Source organism: Thalassophryne amazonica, chromosome 22 (assembly GCF_902500255.1).
Source record: "Thalassophryne amazonica chromosome 22, fThaAma1.1, whole genome shotgun sequence".
NCBI classification, from domain to species: domain Eukaryota; kingdom Metazoa; phylum Chordata; class Actinopteri; order Batrachoidiformes; family Batrachoididae; genus Thalassophryne; species Thalassophryne amazonica.
This window is the reverse complement of record NC_047124.1, coordinates 21659449-21678421: the sequence shown is the minus strand read 5'-3', so window position 1 is coordinate 21678421 and position 18973 is coordinate 21659449. Positions and strand designations below refer to the sequence as shown.

The 18973-nt window shown below is 39.9% G+C and overlaps 1 protein-coding gene across 6 annotated transcripts in view; it reads left to right on the top strand.

The window, feature by feature from the left end:
- Positions 1-18973, top strand: part of dock4b (dedicator of cytokinesis 4b) — a 198848-nt gene that overhangs the window by 106595 nt on the left and 73280 nt on the right. For all 6 annotated transcript variants that reach the window (XM_034163849.1, XM_034163846.1, XM_034163848.1 and 3 more), the window contains exons 14-21: positions 1986-2110; positions 2998-3160; positions 6059-6165; positions 9610-9763; positions 12110-12207; positions 12326-12409; positions 14064-14164; positions 18566-18647. In XM_034163849.1, the coding sequence (XP_034019740.1) occupies positions 1986-2110; positions 2998-3160; positions 6059-6165; positions 9610-9763; positions 12110-12207; positions 12326-12409; positions 14064-14164; positions 18566-18647 (914 nt within the window). The remainder of the gene's footprint in view (positions 1-1985; positions 2111-2997; positions 3161-6058; positions 6166-9609; positions 9764-12109; positions 12208-12325; positions 12410-14063; positions 14165-18565; positions 18648-18973) is intronic.

The window sequence follows — 18973 nt, the reverse complement described above, 5'->3', positions numbered from 1 at the left end:
TTCTGGCTTCTCGAGCGTCACGATGCAATGACGGCGTTAAGGTTTAGTTGCGCTCACCAACCTTAAAATTGTGGATTCCCGACTGTTTCTGTCTGCAATCAGTCTCGTCCATTTTACTTGATATATTGATGTGTTTTTACTGTTTGAGGTTTTGCTCAGTATGTATACTTTCTTGTAAATTTTGAGAGCCACGTTTGAATTTCACCTCAAGGTGCCTTCGAAACGATCAAATATTCCGCTTGTTTACAGTCAATGCTCAGATATCTGCTCCTGTAAATGACACAGACCTCTGCAGAGAAAAGGCCCTCAGGCTGAGCAGGATGGGGCCTCGTTACCCTGGTAACAACTGTACAAGACGAAACAAAGGGCTACTCCATGTAAGTGCACGATACACTGCATCGTGCATATTTTATAAACCAGACGGGGAGTTTTGTGCAATTCGGAAAAGTACTGACCTCCAAAAGAACAACCCTGCGCCGGCTCGTTCATTGACGAGTTTATTGGGCGCCAAGGGAAGGTGTTAGCTTTATTCTGATGCGTCTGCAGAGTTGCACTTGTTTTAAATAAGTGAGGTGCGAATGTCCGGCCGCACGGATGCAGACGACCCACTGACACATTTGGTCCCGCAGCGGCTCCCTAACGCAGATTTATGTCTGCCGTCTCAGTCTTTGTCTGCCTCTTTCTGCTGCCGCACTCTGCCCTTGAGCGAAGGGAAATGTCTCGGCCGTCTTCTTCTGCAGCTTGTTTCTCTCCCTGACAAACACTCGTGTCTGCACTCTGCTTCCTGTTGTTCTCATTGCATGATAGAAACACGCGCCCTTAAACGCAGCGTATGACCTCGAATCATGTGTACAGTGCGGTGGCTTACAGCATGGCCTGCGTTACCGTGGTTACCGCTACTAGCAGACAATCAATGTTGACCCTCGGGATAGAGATGTAATGAGCACACACACACACACACACACACACACACACACACACACACACACACACACACACACACACACACACACTTTGGGGGTTATACGGGGAACCACAACTCTGCTATACAGGAAACATGCCTATTCTCTGTTTTTACCCAGAGCGCTTTGCACCATTTTTACTTCCTCTATGGAAGGAAAAGAACATGCGCTTGGTCCAGACATTATACTTTCAACTGTACATGCTAAAATAATATAAAATATGACTTCCCTGCAGTATTTTTACAAAGTTTGGGGCAAAAATAAATAAATAATTACAATAAAATTGATTTTGTGAATATATTGCCTTCTGAAACATGCTTTTATGCGTGTTAAAGTGACAGTGTGTTGGATTTAGGGTTGTTTATTAGCATGAATGTAATATAGCATTTCTAACCAGATGTTCATTTGCGTAATTATCTTTAACAACCAATCAGTGTTTTCATCAGATTAGAATGAACCTTTCATAGCTACATGGGAGCGCGCCCCTCTCTTGGAGTTCGCCATGTTGCACCGCCATGTTGTACAGTCGTCCAGAAGGGGCTTACACACATTCAGTGCAGGATTATTGCTTATCACAAGAGAATTGGAGGAATCTCCATCCCCATAGAAGTAAAAAATGTGAAGAGGAAACATAAGGCAATCTACAAGCTCGACACTAGATGTCAGTGAAGTCTACACACTGTAGCTTTAAAAAAAATGGATGATTAATGCTGTAATTATTTTGGTTGCCATATTGATGAAATATCAAGTTATGACTGTGTTACCGGGTAATTTACATCTTCTTGTCATTATAAAATGGGGGACCAGGAAGAATTTTATACGTTATATTATTATTATTATCATCATATATTTCATGTAAGCACAAAATATACCACTAAATCTTCCTCATGAAAAAGCTGTTCATCCATGTTTTGAGGCATTAACGGTAAAAGTTGACAGCCAAGCTGCTGAGGCATCACCAATAAAACTTACTCGAGCGCCCAGTCGGTGCCTCAACGCCTGTTTCACGTTCCTGTCCCGCAGGCGAGATGAGGAATGACCTTTACATCACACTGGAAAAAGGAGAGTTTGATAAGGGTGGGAAGAGCGTGGCCAGAAATGTGGAGATCACCGTTTGTGTGCTGGATGCTGACGGTCAGATCATCAAGGTAAAACACGCGTTTCATTCCAAATTCATGAGCTACAATTTTTTTTTTGGTGCATATACAGTATTTGAATATTAACAAGGGTGAAAGAAGACGAAGAAGGTATAACTATTTTCTTGTTACCCCAACAATTCATTACCAAACATAATACACACTTGAGATTTACACCATGCAGTCGACACACCCTGTGATTGGCATAAACTAAATTACAACTTGAGGTTGTTTCTTGTGTATATTTAGATATTAATTTCAAATTAACAGATTTTTCTTGCAAGTACAATAACTTGATACCTTAGGGAGTTGAGTACTTTTTACTTTTTATGTACGAAACAATATATATACTAAACAACCTACCTTTTGCAAGTTGTTTTGTACATATATTTTTTAAGACAGCTTTTTGATGGCATATCAAATTATGTTTGTCCAACAGCCATAACTCAAGAATTTCTGTTTTGACATAGATATGATATGTTGATGAAGTGCTGATTTGTAAACTCTAATTTTATGTAAACTGGGACACTTTAAATGCCTCTTGTTTTTCTAAACCGTCCCAATCTCATGTGTTTAAGAACAAAACCCTTCATTTCAATGTAAGTGACCCAGATGGGAGCGGAGTGTCTTTGCAGTCACTGCTTTTTTTGGTGCAGCGTTTTTGGTAGTCTACTTCTGTGGTTTCCTGCTCTGCTTCGGATTTGGACAGAAAATGGTCTCAAATATACCCCTGCTGCCACTGCTTGGCATGCACGCTCGCAGCGCGCACGGCCACATGAATGCAAAGCCATGTTCCCCTCACCACATGAAGCAGGTGCAAGTGAATTACTGCCTTTTTTTTTCTTCTTCTTCTTCTTCCGCCTCTGTTTGTTCTCTGCCCTCTCTTTTCCCGCTCTCAGAGTCACGTGGCCGCCGGCTCCGGCGAACCGGGAGCAGACGAGTACCACTCGCTGGTTCTGTACCACAACAACAGCCCCCGCTGGGCCGAGCAGATCAAGCTGCCCATCCCGGTCGACATGTTTCGGGGTTCACACGTCCGCTTTGAGTTCCGCCACTGCTCTAGTAAGTAAGGGTAGAGTTGGGAATAAAGTATTTAGTTAAGATTTTGTCCACCATCTCATATCCTAATGAGATAAAACTTTAATTATGACTAAAATACAGCTCTCCGGTCGCCACGCTCTCTTTCCGGGCTTTGGGGAGAAGGCAGAGTCTCTTCTCTCATAACAAGCTGACATTATGCCGTTTTCAGCCGAGCTACAGATATAGTAGCCTTATTACTGCCGGCGGTGGTAGCGCCGCTGCCCCGAGGGTTTCCTATTAACTGCCCAATTTAGGCCGGCGGTGACACCAAACTGAAGACATGACATAATACCTAGTATTGGGCTCGGAGGCTGGAGGACATCTTCGCTGAAGAATTAGGATTAGCACACGATGGATTTTAAATTAGGACAAAACAAAGCCTTCTGTTTGATTAAGTCGCCATTAAGTGAAATCTTGCGTTTGCACTCATTACATATTCGTGGCAATTTGTCCGGAGTTCAGTATTACTAAAACATAAGCACCAGTCAGCATCTGCAGTGGAATACTACTGTATCATGCACAGAAGGAGCTACTTTTGGTTCCCTCACTTTGTAAAGCTAGAATAGATGTTCAAAGTGCTGCACTCGGTCACGCGGCACTAATGAAGGACAACGAAGTCCAAACCAAACAAGAAATCTGGACTGTCGTTGATTTTCGGAGGCATCTATCCTTCATTCAGCTTCGTTTCCCGCAGCTGGCGCTTCGTCAGAATTTTTAAACTGTTAAAAAATTTAAACAAATACCGCCGACATCTTCAATTCATCCGTATTTCATTTTTGCTTTCAAACTTGATGGCTTATTATCGTTTGCTTAGTTTTCGTAACATTAACGTTTCGTTTGACTTTCGTCCAACTTTGTTCAACCTCCCAAGTCCGACATATTGAGCGAAGGTTGACTATATCTGAACGAATCAATAACTAAAGCGTCGACAAGCTGGATGAAACATTGTTGTATGATGAATCGTTAATTTTTGGGACGAAAAACCAATGTTTTCAGATAGAAACACTAGTGTTAAGAGCGTTTTATCAACTACTTTACCAGTTTACACACATTTAAACCGTTTGTGGCTGGCCTGCGTGTGCCTGTGTGTGAGCATCTTCGGGAGTAGCGTTCATCTGACACGGACAGTTCCCCGTGGCTGATGCCATGGACTCGTCAGAGGCACTTGCCAGGACAAGTACTATCACAGATAAAGAGTACAACAAGGTACAGACACGCCTCGATAACTCAGAATGTGAAGACAAACAAAACTTGTTGTTGTCAAGACAAACAAAATCCCAAACCTGCAAGTACTGTGAAACTGAGGACAAGGCTGGTTGCGCTCGGTTTTATAAACGCTTTTGGTCAATTCATTGAGAATATTTCATTTTGGTTTCATTTAAAGCATCAAGGTTGATGTTCACTTTATTTTTCTTTCATTAGATCTGTTTTTTTTCATTCATTTCGTTCAATCCTTTGTTGAAATCTTTGCAGACATTGTCAACGAAGTTCATTCTGTCTGAGTTCGCTTGATTTGCATTCTTTTTGTTGATGAGAAAAGAGCAGGAACTTTGGTCCCCCTTTTCTTGACAATGTTTGACTTTTTATCTTTTGTCCAGCTATCACAGCGTGACCGGGGCATTAATGATTTACTGTTACTGTTATATTTGGTTCTGTGTGGCTGGGGCAGTTGACCAAGTATGTCCAAAATGAAACCACTTTTTTCCTTGACAGACAGCCCTTCTGCCATGTTTAATCCAACTTTGTTCACGGTTGTTTGAGATAGACAGGTCTGACCTTGAGTTTGACCTTTCAAGGTCACCGAAAATCATCTGACCATGAGAACGCTGACATATACCTTCATATTAGTGTTTTATAGCAGCCATGGTTGTTTTTTGACCAGTTATTCAAAATATCAAATTGAGACTGAACTTTCAAGGTCACCTAATATCAAAGGTCATGTGACCAACAGAAAGGTGTCATATGACTTCATATTAGTGTTTAATAGTAACCAACTGTGTGTCTTTCAGTAATTTTGCAAAATAGCCATTCGAAATAACGGGGGGTGGTGGCGAAGAGGTTAAGCACGCTTGTTTCCAGTGCAGAAGGTTCCTGGTTGAAGGCCACCTGCCACTCTTCACATCAGGAAGAGCATTCGGTGTAAAAGTTGTGCCAAATCAACATGCAGATTCAGCTCGTATCTGCTGTGGTGACCCCGAGTGAAAACCAGGGAGAAGTTGAAGGGACTTACTTTCTTACTTGCCACTGAGACGGTACAGATAAAGTGTCTTGTCCGAGGACCCTTGACAAGTAGTGAGACCGGGAATTGAACCCTGGTCTACATATTAGTAGCCCAACTCCTTATCCCACTGAGATACCTGCTCTGTCCCATATATCAGCATTAGGCACAAATTTTGACCTTAGCTTGTGACCTTGACTTTTAGAAGAATTTTCTCCAAATCAAATCCCCTTGTTCTTGGCCGACCCTCAATCATACCACAAAGTTTGATTGAAATCGGATCAAAACTCGTCAAATTATTTTGCAGACACATAGAAATATGAAAATAATGTTAAAAATGTTAAAATCTTAATTACGGGAAATCACTACTGTGCCATCTACTATATAATGTTGTGGTTGGAGGTGTTTTGAAATATATCACAGCATTGCTTCAGTGCTGCAGTCTTCTTCTTTCAAAATGCAAATGATCCTCTGGTCTTCCTCAAAGCTTAGCTGTGGATTTATTCCAAAAGAGTCAAATATAACATTAACACCAAATGGAAACCATGTTTTCGCTGACCTCTGTTGCCATTGTGATTTTTGAACATTTCTTGAAGACGACTGCAGCCCAGGATGGTGTATTTTTGGATGCGATATCATGCCCATGTGTTGTTGTTTGACAGCCAAAGACAAGGGAGAGAAGAAACTGTTTGGCTACTCCTTTGTACCTCTGATGCAAGAGGATGGCAGGACTCTGCCAGATGGCACCCATGAGCTCATTATCCATAAGGTAAGACCCGCATCGCCCCATCACCACAAGCGCCTGAACGGAGCCAAATCAAACTGCACAATCGACTATAGGAAGTACACAACAGAAATATTCACAGGGAAAATATTGTTTTTTATGTTGATGAAGGCAACTGCATGCACAATTACAAGATTTCTAGTGTTTGAAATACAAATTGTGTTTTAAAAACTGATAATTTAAGCATGTTGAGTTCCAACATGTGACTGTTAGTGTGTTTGTGTGTGCTTGAAAGGATGAATCATTTTCGTTTATTCTTTGCCTTTTCCAGTGGGAACTGACATTTTCAGACCAAATGGGTTGACTTCCCAATTTTAAAAGCTACGATAACTCCTTTCGTGTCCTTTTAGAATAATTGCAGACTTCCCGAAAGCCTGATTATTGAGTTTGCTTCTAGGTGTCTCTTAGTTTGAAAACACAACACTTCCCATGATGTTCAAGATTGCTCCTTTCTGCCACTTTTTGCAGATTCATTGACTGAACCTGCCAGTTTTAGAGGACAGCACTGTTAGCCTATAGCAGACGTATCTGTGTTCCCACCGCTGAAGAGAAAAGGCCCATTTTAATGCCGGATGGAAGTTGCAGAAAAGCTCAATGCAACTGGCGTGGCCTAGTTTCTCCTCAGACCCAAAATAGACACTGAAGAATCAGTCCAAACTGTGAGGTGGCTTGACGTCTCATAAGCTCTGTTTAATAGGACTGGACAGTGAGACCTCCATGTAATACCTTCATGTTGATTTCAACCTGGGTTACAGACCTAAAAATATGTAATACTTCAGATTTGTAGAAACCACACATGAATGTACATATGCGCTTCACTGGTCACTTCTTCCTGTTGTCTTCTTGAACCCAGTTTGACTGGAGTGTTTCAAGTATACTGGAATGGAATTGTCCATTTGGTCATACACAGTTTGCAAACATCTGATTATTGTTACGTCAGAAGCAGCCGCTCATGTTTTTTCAGTGTTGGGTTAAATTATTTAAAATCTTACAGAGAATAGAACATTAGCAGGAATTGAATGGTTGCTATGGTGATGGCCAAAAACAGCAAAACTCACCCGCTACTTGGATCTCAGTAACCATGATGTTTGATGAGTGTTTAGCACAGGATATCTTGATCTTAAATTACTCAAAGGCCTCAAGTTTCTGTTTGCTAAAATTAAGCATTTTTTTCTGAAACTGACAGGAAATATTTGTTTCGACCTTTCACCCAAAATGTTGTAGCTCAGGAACCACTGAGGCTAGATCTTGAGCATACGTAACTAATAAGCTCCAAACGTAAGATCTGAGCAGATTTTGAACTTAAATTGTTAAAGAACCCAAACTTTGCATTTCATCCAACTCAACATTTTGGCCTAAAATTCCAGGTTTGACTACTGAATGCAATGAAATGTTCTCCCCTCAGTACCTCAGTAATGGGCCGTTCACATGCTGACGATTAGCCCAGCGTTTGCCGACGGAGAATGAATAGCTGCTTAACGTTGTCCAGTGCGGAGGTCCACCAGACTCGACGTCAGTCCCTGAAAATTTTCAACACACTTAAAATCTTTGACGTTTGTGCTAAAATGCCGGCAAGAGTTGAGCTCCGCTACTGCTACATCACCTACGCTAATATGCTATTATAGCTCTGTTCGCTTCTGCTGGCCAACAGTGGAGGTTGTCTGGATGCCTCACCTACTCTGGGTGTGAGGAAATATGAAGAGATGTGAAGGAATATGTAGAACGTGTCTCAACAACGCGCCAGTAACAAGTGATGCAATCGCAGTTACGTCAAGTTCATATAGGCTACATCATGTTAATAAATACCTTAGCAATACCTTTGAAATCAATATTATTTGACATACGACAAGGTTCAAGGTCTGACTTAGGTTTGACTGTCAAAATGGCCACATTTTCAACATTACATTATTTGATGAAATTTCATTAATTCTAGAGTAAAAAATTCTCATGAATTCAGAACTGAAAAGAAAAAAATGCAGAAATGTTGATAGTTTAATAGCCATGAATGATTTATTAAAGGCACTGACAATGCTCAAACAAATGTAAATACACATCTCTTCTTTTAGATACATACATGAGAACTAGTCACACATTTATCACATTTGATAGAGGAAGAGAAGTAAAAAATTAGTTAATCCATTCTTAAATCAGACAGTGCTTCTTGATACAATAGCAACATGTGCGACTTAGATGCACGAGAGGCATTTAGACAATTCTCCAACAGATGATCCAGTAGAGAAACAGCTTTCCTACTGAATCTTTCATCTCCATACCACTTCACAACTAATTCATTAACCTTGTCCCTAAAGAGAGATTTACATTTCTTAGTACAATGTGTGAGATACTAATGATAATACATATATTGTGATTTTTCAGGTGGGCGCCAGGACCCAAAATTCAATTCTAAAAAAACCTTGCATTTTTTTTCCAGGATCAGATATCAACACAAAATTCTAACTTGTGATATGGCATATTGTTGGGCTCATCAAGTTAGGTTTTCAGGCATCTATGATGAAAATTGACAAAATGCAAGGTTTTTCTTTTTTTTAGAAAATGTCTTTTTTTTTTTTTTTCACTTATTTGCATTTCACAGTAGGTGGAGTCCAAAACCGGGAATACAACACTTCCCAATGGCTTATCTGCTTTATCTTGTTTTGTTGATTAAAATATTATATAAAACATGCATGTCAGTACCATACTTAGTGCCATATATTAGAAATAAAAGTAAATCTTACCTTTGTTTGGCGAACTCATCACCACTTTTGTCATCCGACTTTGAGACACCAGGTCACTTACAAACTGGAGAGTTAGAGGAATCCTTAAAAACTAGATACACACAATACGTTAAAACCTTAAAATACATCAGTGTTTCAATGCTGCTTGATACTGACCTCCTGACATCATGAAGTGCAAAACCTTTCGTCACCAAAAATGCAAATTTTTGCTTGTTCTTTGACATAAATTGCCAATTAATGAGTACAAGAGTGCATCATACATACTTTTTACACACACCATTGGAAAGAAGACAATGTTTTTGTTCTAGATGGGATGTTGATTATTAGTTTTGTAAATTTATATTGCACTGACAATTTTTTCACACTTGTGGAAGTAACTTGTAAGTCAGACCTGGAACCTTGTCATACGTATGTATGTCTAAGGTAGAAATACGTATGTCAGATAATATTATTGATTTCTAAGAGTCTTCTGCGGCATTTCACAGGGTTTTTGGAGAATATGCTGTCAGCCAGCGGGCCCAAATAGGCTTTCAATATTCACGAATAATGATAGTATTGTTTAACTTGTGCCACGGCCCAACGCTGTACTTGGGCTGCAGCGTGCCACTTAGACGGTCATGCACACGTGGAAAAATTTGCTTCTAAATTCCAAATACCATATTTCATCACACTGACACTTTATTTTTCTTTGCAGTGCGACGAGAACACCAATTTGTCAGATTGTTCGCGCTACCTGAAGCTCCAATTTTCCAAGCCCAATTTCCCGTCCAACAACCAGACCCTCAAAGGAGCCAAGGAGTCATTCTGGATCACCAGCTTTCTCTGCTCCACCAAACTCACACAGAACGGTAAAATGGGAACATCAACTTTTTTTATATATATATTTGCTTGAATAGGTGCTGTGCTCATATTATCGATGCATTTGAACCCGTCACCACTTACTACAGTGCTGTCCGGGTCTGTACTTCTATTTTTGTCAACGAGCGGTTCCTTGAGCTGAGGTTTCCTCTTAGGTTAGAGTTCTTAGCGTATTCCAAGCTTTTACTGTTTCTCCAGATATGTTTGGCTGAGTGCAATAGTCAAATCTACAGTACTCGCCTGAGGCCCACTTTACTTGAAACTTGCTGTTAACGCTCCTGAATAACATGATTTATTTTTTTAAACAAATATATTTGACAGATTTGGTACAAAATAATGAAGTCGTACACACAGTGTGTGCACGCACAGAAATTCACACATTAGGTTGCAGAAGTGACACACTTCAAATTTCCAGCAGACAGCCAAAAGGCTTTTTTGTTGTCGTTGCTGATGTTTTATTCATGTGTATGTGTGGGGACTCAGGGAAATTACTTTTTATCTGCTTTGTCCCACTGCACTTGAAATTGTCGTCATTTCTTTGATTCAATGCAGTTTGGAGCTGTAATTGAAGGCTGCGATGATGCTTTATGATTCTGAGCTGCCTGTTGCTCTCACTGTCTGAACAACCAGCAGGTGTCATTTTTATCACTCTGGTGGTTTATTATATCGCCTTGGACCACTGGAGCAGGCACCTTCACATTTCAGTTTGCTTTATATTCTATATATTTGCTATATATTTGCCTTTCAATTAGCCTTATTAGCCATCTTTTCCAGACTATGTCGCATTTTTATTTAAATTTGTTTTATTTTTTTTTACTAGTTTAGGAGGTTATGCAACTTATAGTCTGGTGCGACGTGTATACTGAAAATCACATTTTCAATATTAATAACAAAAATTATAATGACTATTTATATAGAAATTTCTAAAGAATCAATTTAATGAACAAAATAAACTGCAATAATAAAAGAATACATTAAGATAATGAAGCATAGACTGCAACAATACACATAAATTCCAAATTAAAGAATTTAAAATACACTAAAAAGGTAGAACATATGACGACGCGACTCATATATGGGGTTTTCCTCTTCCTTCAAGAGGCATTTTTTTTAAACAGGTGAGACTTATATTCCAGAAAATATGGTACTTAAAGTTTTATATGTGGTTATTTTTTATGCAATTTAATATTTTTCCAATAGCTTTATGTTCAGTTAGCCTTTCAATGAACTTTATGTAGGATTAATATTTTTGTTCAGTTATCATTTTAACTTGTTTTATATTCAGTTTATTTAATATTTGTTTAGCTTTACAGTACTGTGCAAAAGTTTTAGACACCCCAGAGTGATAATAAAAGTTGCTTTTGATGCCCCTCCCCCAGCTTTATTGGCATGTAACACAAACTCAGCGCTAACAGATGTCAGTATGTGAGCTATATACTTTTTATTCCATAATAATAATAGCAATTTCTTTGTGAGTGTACTGGCCAATAGAATATTGCACAAACACAGTTACAAATTATCATGCCATATTAAAAAGACTGTACAACACAAAAAGTATGTTTCACATACTTTAAGTTGCATTTTTAAAATAGTTTTGAGATCCTGCCATTTATACTTTTGTGTGAAAATTATTCGTAAATAGAACCCAATTTTCATATCAATTATATCATTAAAGTTAGAATTCATCATTCATTTATTCATGAATATTTATCAGGTTTTCATAATTTTTTATGCTTTTATGATGTATTAAATTGCCTAAAACCTTTGCACAGTTAGCCTTGCTGACCCACAGTGTTAGAAAGTCAATTAGATGTATTATTATTATTATTATTATTATTATTAATTACTATTTTTAATCAGCTCTTGAATTTAGGATTTTGTGCATTGTTGTGGTGTACTTTTATTATTTGAGTTTATTTTATTGAGTGTATTGATTTTTGGGGAAACCTTATAAATATATTGTTGTTCTAATTATTATTAATTTATTTTAATATTAACAAACATGTGAGTTTTAAAATTTAATAATTTTTTATAGTATATAAGTTGCAGTGACTTATACGCAAGTCTAATAATGAATTACTTAATTAATTTATTTTGTCTTTTGGGTGGTCACTTATATTACCGAAAACAGCAAGAGAATGACTTGCATGTTCTGTGTGTGTGTGTGTGTGTTGGGGGGGGGGCACTTCTGACCACTCTGGTTTCTTCTGATGAATGTCATCAAATGATCTGATGATCATTTGATGACATTCATCTTCCAACATCGACTCAGTTGAGTATCTTAAACGACGTCGTGTGGACAACTCTCAGAGATCGGCCTCTGTGTGTATTTCCAGGTGATATGCTGGACCTGCTGAAGTGGCGAGCCCACCCCGAAAGGATCAGCGACAGCCTCTCAAAGCTCAAAGAGATCGATGGCTCAGAGATTGTGAAGGTAGGCGCTCACTGTGACCTTTGAAGTTCCTCTCAGGGACTGCAAAATCCGAATGCACATTAACATCATTTTTTTCATTTTCTCCATCTCTGCCTCCAACTTTTATTCCTTCCCCAAGTTTCTACAGGACACTCTGGACACTCTCTTTGGCATTCTGGATGAAAGCTCCCAGAGATACGGCCTTAAAGTGTTTGACTCGCTGGTGAGTTGTCCCGCTGAGGTTTTCACGTCGATGAGCGTACATTGAAGCTGCAGAACAGACGAGGACGAAAGACAAATGTGAACACGAATGCATCCTGTTGGAGCAAAGAGCCAGTGATGTAACGCTTCAGAGCTTCAATCTCATGCTGGTCACGCTGCGCTGCGCTGACAGAGTGAAGCTTGTGATCGATCTCTCACTTTTTCTCCACATCTGTCTCACGGTGACAAACAAACTCTCAGCTTGATGCTATCACAGATGAAAATAGTGAGTCAGTGTAGTCACTATGTGCGGTTTGAAGAAGAGGCCAATAGCTCTGACAGCTGGACGCATTCAAAGAATATCTAACATGAATATATTTAGGGCCCCTTCACACATAACACGATTGAAGCCGACTGGCGCATGAAGGAGGAATTGGTTCCCCATTTCGTTTTTTTTGTTTGGTGATTTTTGGCCAGTTTCTGCTTCTTTCACCCAACTTTGTGTTGTGTGAAGAGGCCTTTAAATTATACTTTCAAATATATTCATATGGAAACATCTGTTTTCTTATATTTGACATTTTTTTCATGATACACTGAAAAGTGGATACAAGTTTAATTACAATGATTATATTCAATTTTCCATTTATCCCTTTGTTGTTTTTTGGCATTTTATGCTCCTGTGATGGTAGTGCAGTGGTAAAATTTCTGTCTGTTAATCAGAGCTTTTGTAAATTGCAGGTTTGAATCCCGCGGGTGGCATGTATTTTTTATTTTTTATTTTTTCCACAGCAGCTGCGCGACGTGGTTCGACACGCTCCAGCTGCTCTCACTGTGTTTCCCTCCCGTCGGTTCGCTCATTCGGGGTGTTCCGCCGTGATCCGCCCCGATTCCTACTTATTCGTGCTATGTGTGAAGGGGCCCTTAGATTTGTTTCATTGATGCTGACTGTCTGTGAAAATTATCACATGATCTTTGATTATTCATACATGTTTGTTGTCTTTGAGGAATCAAAATTGGACTGTAAATCTGTGACATAATCATGTTTTTATTCAACTGACAAGGTCTGTTACTTTATTATACTTTTTTCATGAAATACTCTAAATCTGGGACTTTTTCGAATGAACATTTGGAAATTCTAAAATATCAAAACCCATATTTATGCAGAAACGTGACGATTTTACTGCCAGTATGCATCACTGAGCCATAAAGGAAACTTGGAGGGTTTTACAAAGATCGTAACAGTGCATTGTAAAATAAAATTAAAACAAACTGGGGATGAAACAGTATGTTAGCTCCACAATATGATGCATAACACGATACCATCGTGACGATTCCATACATATCACAATGCAGTTACATCCGTGGTCCCACTGATTATGCATAAACTTAATTAGTGCTGCATGTTTAACAGTAAAGAAATAAAATTATTCTCAAGTATAAATTGTTATCTTTGATGTCTGTTTCCCATTTGCATATTTCATAAAAGATTTGTCCTTCTTCAAAAGGTCATAGTTTCGTCCATGTAGTGGATGATTTTAATGGTATCATGATGCTCATTAAAAGCATACAGTAAAGCGCTTCAGGTATGCCGTAGTTCTCAGTTTATTTTTTTTTTAAAAGCTGCAGTGCAACTTTAATGTGAGTTACCACTTAATTTCATATTTTTGTGTGTCCAGGTCCACATCATCAACTTGCTCCAGGACAGCAAATTCCAGCACTTCAAACCAGTAATGGACACTTACATCGAGAGTCACTTTGCCGGAGCGCTGTCCTACAGGTACGGCGTGATTGGAGCGTCACTTTTAGCTTCATGCGCTTATCGCGCTCTAATGTCGTATCACAGTAAGAGGCGAGCAAGAGAGGTTGACTGATGTCAGAGCTGAAAGCCGGCAGGCTTTGTGGCTCTGCTTCAGCGTGTGAATAAAATGTTTATGCTGCCCCCTGGCAGCGGAGAAGTGAAATATGAAATATGTAATGCAGACACACACACACACACACACACACACACACACACACACACACACACACACACACACACACACACACACACACACAAGCGCTTACATATTCACAGCCCGCTGTTCTCACCGGCTGTCTCCTTCAGACTCACTGTATCTGTTAAGAGGTGTCACTCTGTCATACACACACACATCCGTCCATCTGCCTTAGACGCTTCTACCTGTGCTTTTTCAAAAGTGGAAGCATCATATCTTAATTAATTAGCTCAAAAGTTGCATGCGACTGCAGCTGTCTTTCCGGTTGAAGCTACTTAGGAAACGATATATCAGCGAGGCCTGATTTAAATTCTCATTCTGCAGCAAGTCCTTTCATTCATTATTGATTGCCGGCTGTGACACCAGTTTATCGGTGCGCAAGCAAATAAATGATGCTTTTTAAAAATAAATATGTCCGGGTTTGACAAATTGACAGCCTGTGTAAAAGCTGACTTGCCAAGCATTATGCAGTGTGCATATCTGGTGCACATTTGACAACTTCAGTCATACCCACAGCTGTGTAGATGCTTCCGGATCAGAAAAGAACAAGTGCTTTGTGTTTCCTGCTGCAGGCACTAAGTGAAAAATGTCAAGCTACTACTGATGAGATACTTTGTTTTTAAGGAGTATTTTTCACAATACAAGCAGTTTAATGTCAAAGCTTTAGTGAGTGCATTAGAGAACACCTTGAGGATCTTTTGTGTCAAGAGATGGCGCTATTGTAGTTTTCTGCATATTGGATTTAATAAGTTTTTCCTGGAAGATGTTTTGAAACATCGCACGTTGGAAACTATATTTATCAGAAATGACTAAACCTGCTTAAGGAAAGTGGCGCAAAACAGAACACGATACACAAAAGTGAAATGCAGAACTTTCCCACCATTCAGGAACTCTGAATATTAAAACTTAGTAACCCTTTTTCCTCTCCTTAATCTCTCTCTTTGCAGTGCAATCAAAGCAAATTTTTGGTTTTGTCAGAGTTCGTAAAAGGTTGCAAAACAGTTTGCAAACAGTTTTTAGGGTTGCAAACAGCATTTCTTTTTGCAAACATTTGTAAAACAGTTTTGAGTGTTTGCAAACGTTGTAACATGTGGCGCTAAAGTTTTTTTTGGTTCACAACCACTCTCTGACCCAAACAGTGTGCCTTTTCTTCTTCCTTTCATCCTCTTTTTTTCCAGCAGGATAGTTGCACCAGCAGCCAGACTAAGCAATTCTTCCTCAAGAGCAGCAAAAAAATCTGCTACGTTTGTTAGCATTCACCGCTCCATGAGATGCTAGCCAGTCATTTCTTTTCCATAATTGCAAAGAAAACAAAACAGAAAAAAAGGCAAAATTTCACAATAATAAAAAAAACTAATATTTAAACAGTTTTTCAGGTTGGGGAGGGGCGTTGCTCCTTTGCAAAATTACTTGGCAAAAAAGACTTGTAATGTCAGTAAGTGTGCAAAAATTCACTTTTTTACACACAGATAACTCCTGCCTCTTACAAAAAAAAAACCCTTAGAAGGCACTCAGAACACGTTCCTCATTGATGCTATATCTTTAACATTCTTTTGGATCCCAGATCCAGAATATGTTCCAGATCAAATCAAAAATGACATTATTTTCCACAACATCATCTGTCTGCTCACCGAATTTAATCAACATCCTCTGAGAACCTTTTGAGTTAGATGTTGCTATGTGCCAGACATTGTTCAGGATCTCAGTTCCAGAATGTTTTCCGGATCACCTCCAAAACTGAATCACTTCCTTCCCAGAAGATTATCTACACTGAACAAAATATAAACACAACACTTTTGTTTTTGCTCCAGTTTTTTATGAACTGAACTCAAAGATGTAGAACATTTTCTATATACACAAAAGACCTATTTTGTTATGGTTTAAACTACCAAGAGTCGAGACTGGACCCCAGGATGCAGGCAGCAGAACACAAGGGGTTAGTGTAAAAAACCAAGGCGCTTTAAGGATCCAATGTGACAGTGAACAAACAACAGTGACAATATACTTCCAGGTGACAATAGATCCAAAAACTAAAAACTGCCAAGGTGAGAACCAACACGGGGGTGGTGGTAACAAAAAAACAGCAATTCAAAAACAGTGCGAGAACGAAACACTTACAAACTGGAACTCAAGGTGCAGACGGAACATGTAGCGTGACAGAGACTGAACATAATTGACCCACAAATGAGGAAGTACAGGTGGGACTTTAAATAGCAGACGAACTAATGCATGACAGGTGTAACAAATCAGGGAAAGGAAGGTCACATACACGTGGGATCAAAATGTAAACAAGGTGACTGACAACCGAAATCGACATCTAATCCAAGTGCAAATATCACAGAGAAAACTGTGGAATAAACCCTCTGCAAATAAGAACCGAACGAGAAAGGTCAGAACTAATGAAAAAAACAGAAACATCACAATAGCGTACACAGATACCAGAACAGAGTGTAATGATAGCGTATCAAAAATAAACAATGACGGAGTACATGAGGAAACACAACAGGATCACGAGGGGCGGACCCTCAGACAGAGATGAGCTGTCAAACGCCACACACAGTTGTCAGGTATGCGTGACCATGGCAACTGTACGCCGTCGAGGAAGGGTAGGATGAATCTGAAAGACACAAAGAGGATCGCACCCATAACCCACACCCAAGCACGCACACTCACACCCACAAGCACACCATGGCAGATACACTCATTCACTCCACATCCACATTCCACATTCACAGACACACGAGTGACGGCAGGAAGGACGGACACACGCTCATGCATTCACCCACATTCATGCATCTACACGGCTGACGACAGGAGGGCAGCACATGTGTTCCACATCCACACACTCAACATGCAACTGGGAGACAGGAGAGAGGACAGGAACTCACACCTACTCACAGACCACGGGGAGACAAGACAAGACTCAACACAAAGACAAACGCCGTAACTCCAGCCCCCAACAAAACCCCGACATATTTCTCTCAAATATTGTTGACAAATCTGTCTAAATCTGTGTTAGTGAGCACTTCTCCTTTGCTGAGATAATCCATCCCACCTCACAGGCGTGGCATATCAAGATGCTGATTAGACACCATGATTATTGCAGAGGTGTGCCTTAGACTGCCCACAATTAAAGGCCACTCTAAAATGTTTAGTTTTATCACACAACACAATGACACAGATGTCACAAGTTTTGAGAGAGCATGCATTTGGCATGCTGACAGCAGGAATGTCCATCAGGCATGTTTCCTGTGAATTGAATGTTAATTTCTCTACCATAAGCCATCTTCAAAGGTGTTTCAGAGAATTTGGCACTACATCCAAATGGCCTCACAACTGCAGACCACGTGTAACCACACCAGATCAGGACCTCCACATCCAGCATGTTCACCTCCAAGATCGTCTGAGACCAGCCACCCGGACAACTGCTGCAACAATCAGTTTGCAGAACCAAAGAATTTCTGCACAAAATTTCAGAAACCGTCTCAGGGAAGTTCATCTGCATGCTTGTCATCCTCATCGGGACCTGACTGCAGTTCATCATCGTAACCGACTTGGGTGGGCAAATGCTCACATTCGATGGCATCTGGTTTTCACTGTTTAGGCACACCTGTGCAATAATCCTGCTGTCTAATCAGCATCATGATGTGCCACACCTGTGAGGTGGGATGGATTATCTCAGCAAAGGAGAAGTGCTCACTAACACAGATTTGCGAACAATATTTTGAGAGAAATAGGTCTTTTGTGTATCTAGAAAATGTTTGATCTTTGAGTTCATCTCATGAAAAATGGGAGCTAAAACAAAAATGTTGCGTTTATATTGTTCAGTGTATCTGCTCACCAAATTTCATTGACATTCATATATTTACTTTTGGAGTTATCCTACTAAAAGACAAACAGATGAATGCTTGGTGGATGCTTAAAAAAGAAACCCTAAAAGATTGCGAATTGAAGGAGAAAGCAGCAATTATTGCTCATCCCAAGAAGGGTAACATTTAGGTCAACTTTATTTATGTATCATCTACACAAAAGTGTGTTTTTCCTAAACTGATTGAAGCAGTGTGTGATGAAACGTTGCCTCATCTGTTGTTTGCCAGATCCACAGAGAGGTGAGTTTGATGTTGAGGTGCATGCTGATACGGTGTGTGCGTTTCTGTGTGTGTGTGTGTGTCTCACCCCCCAAGGGACCTCATCAAAGTGCTGAAGTGGTACGTGGACCGAATTGTCGACGCGGAGCATCAGGAACACATACAGAAAGTGCTCAAGGTGAGACATTCTCACAAACCTGCGCATGCACACAGCCAGCGGGACGTCTTCTAATTTTACATTTCTATGTGCAGCTGCTCATGCAGCGCGCACACGATGCTTTGCACCGTCTTCACACACACACACACACACACACACACACACACACACACACACACACACACACACACACACACACACACACACACACACTCCCAGCCAGGGGTACAAGCAAACTTTTTCAGCCTCACTGCAACTTGCACTAATTTATCTCTCTATCAGTAATGGATTCATCTTGCCACCATTTGTTATTCCCCTCCCCTCGTCTATTACGCCGCATGCAATTT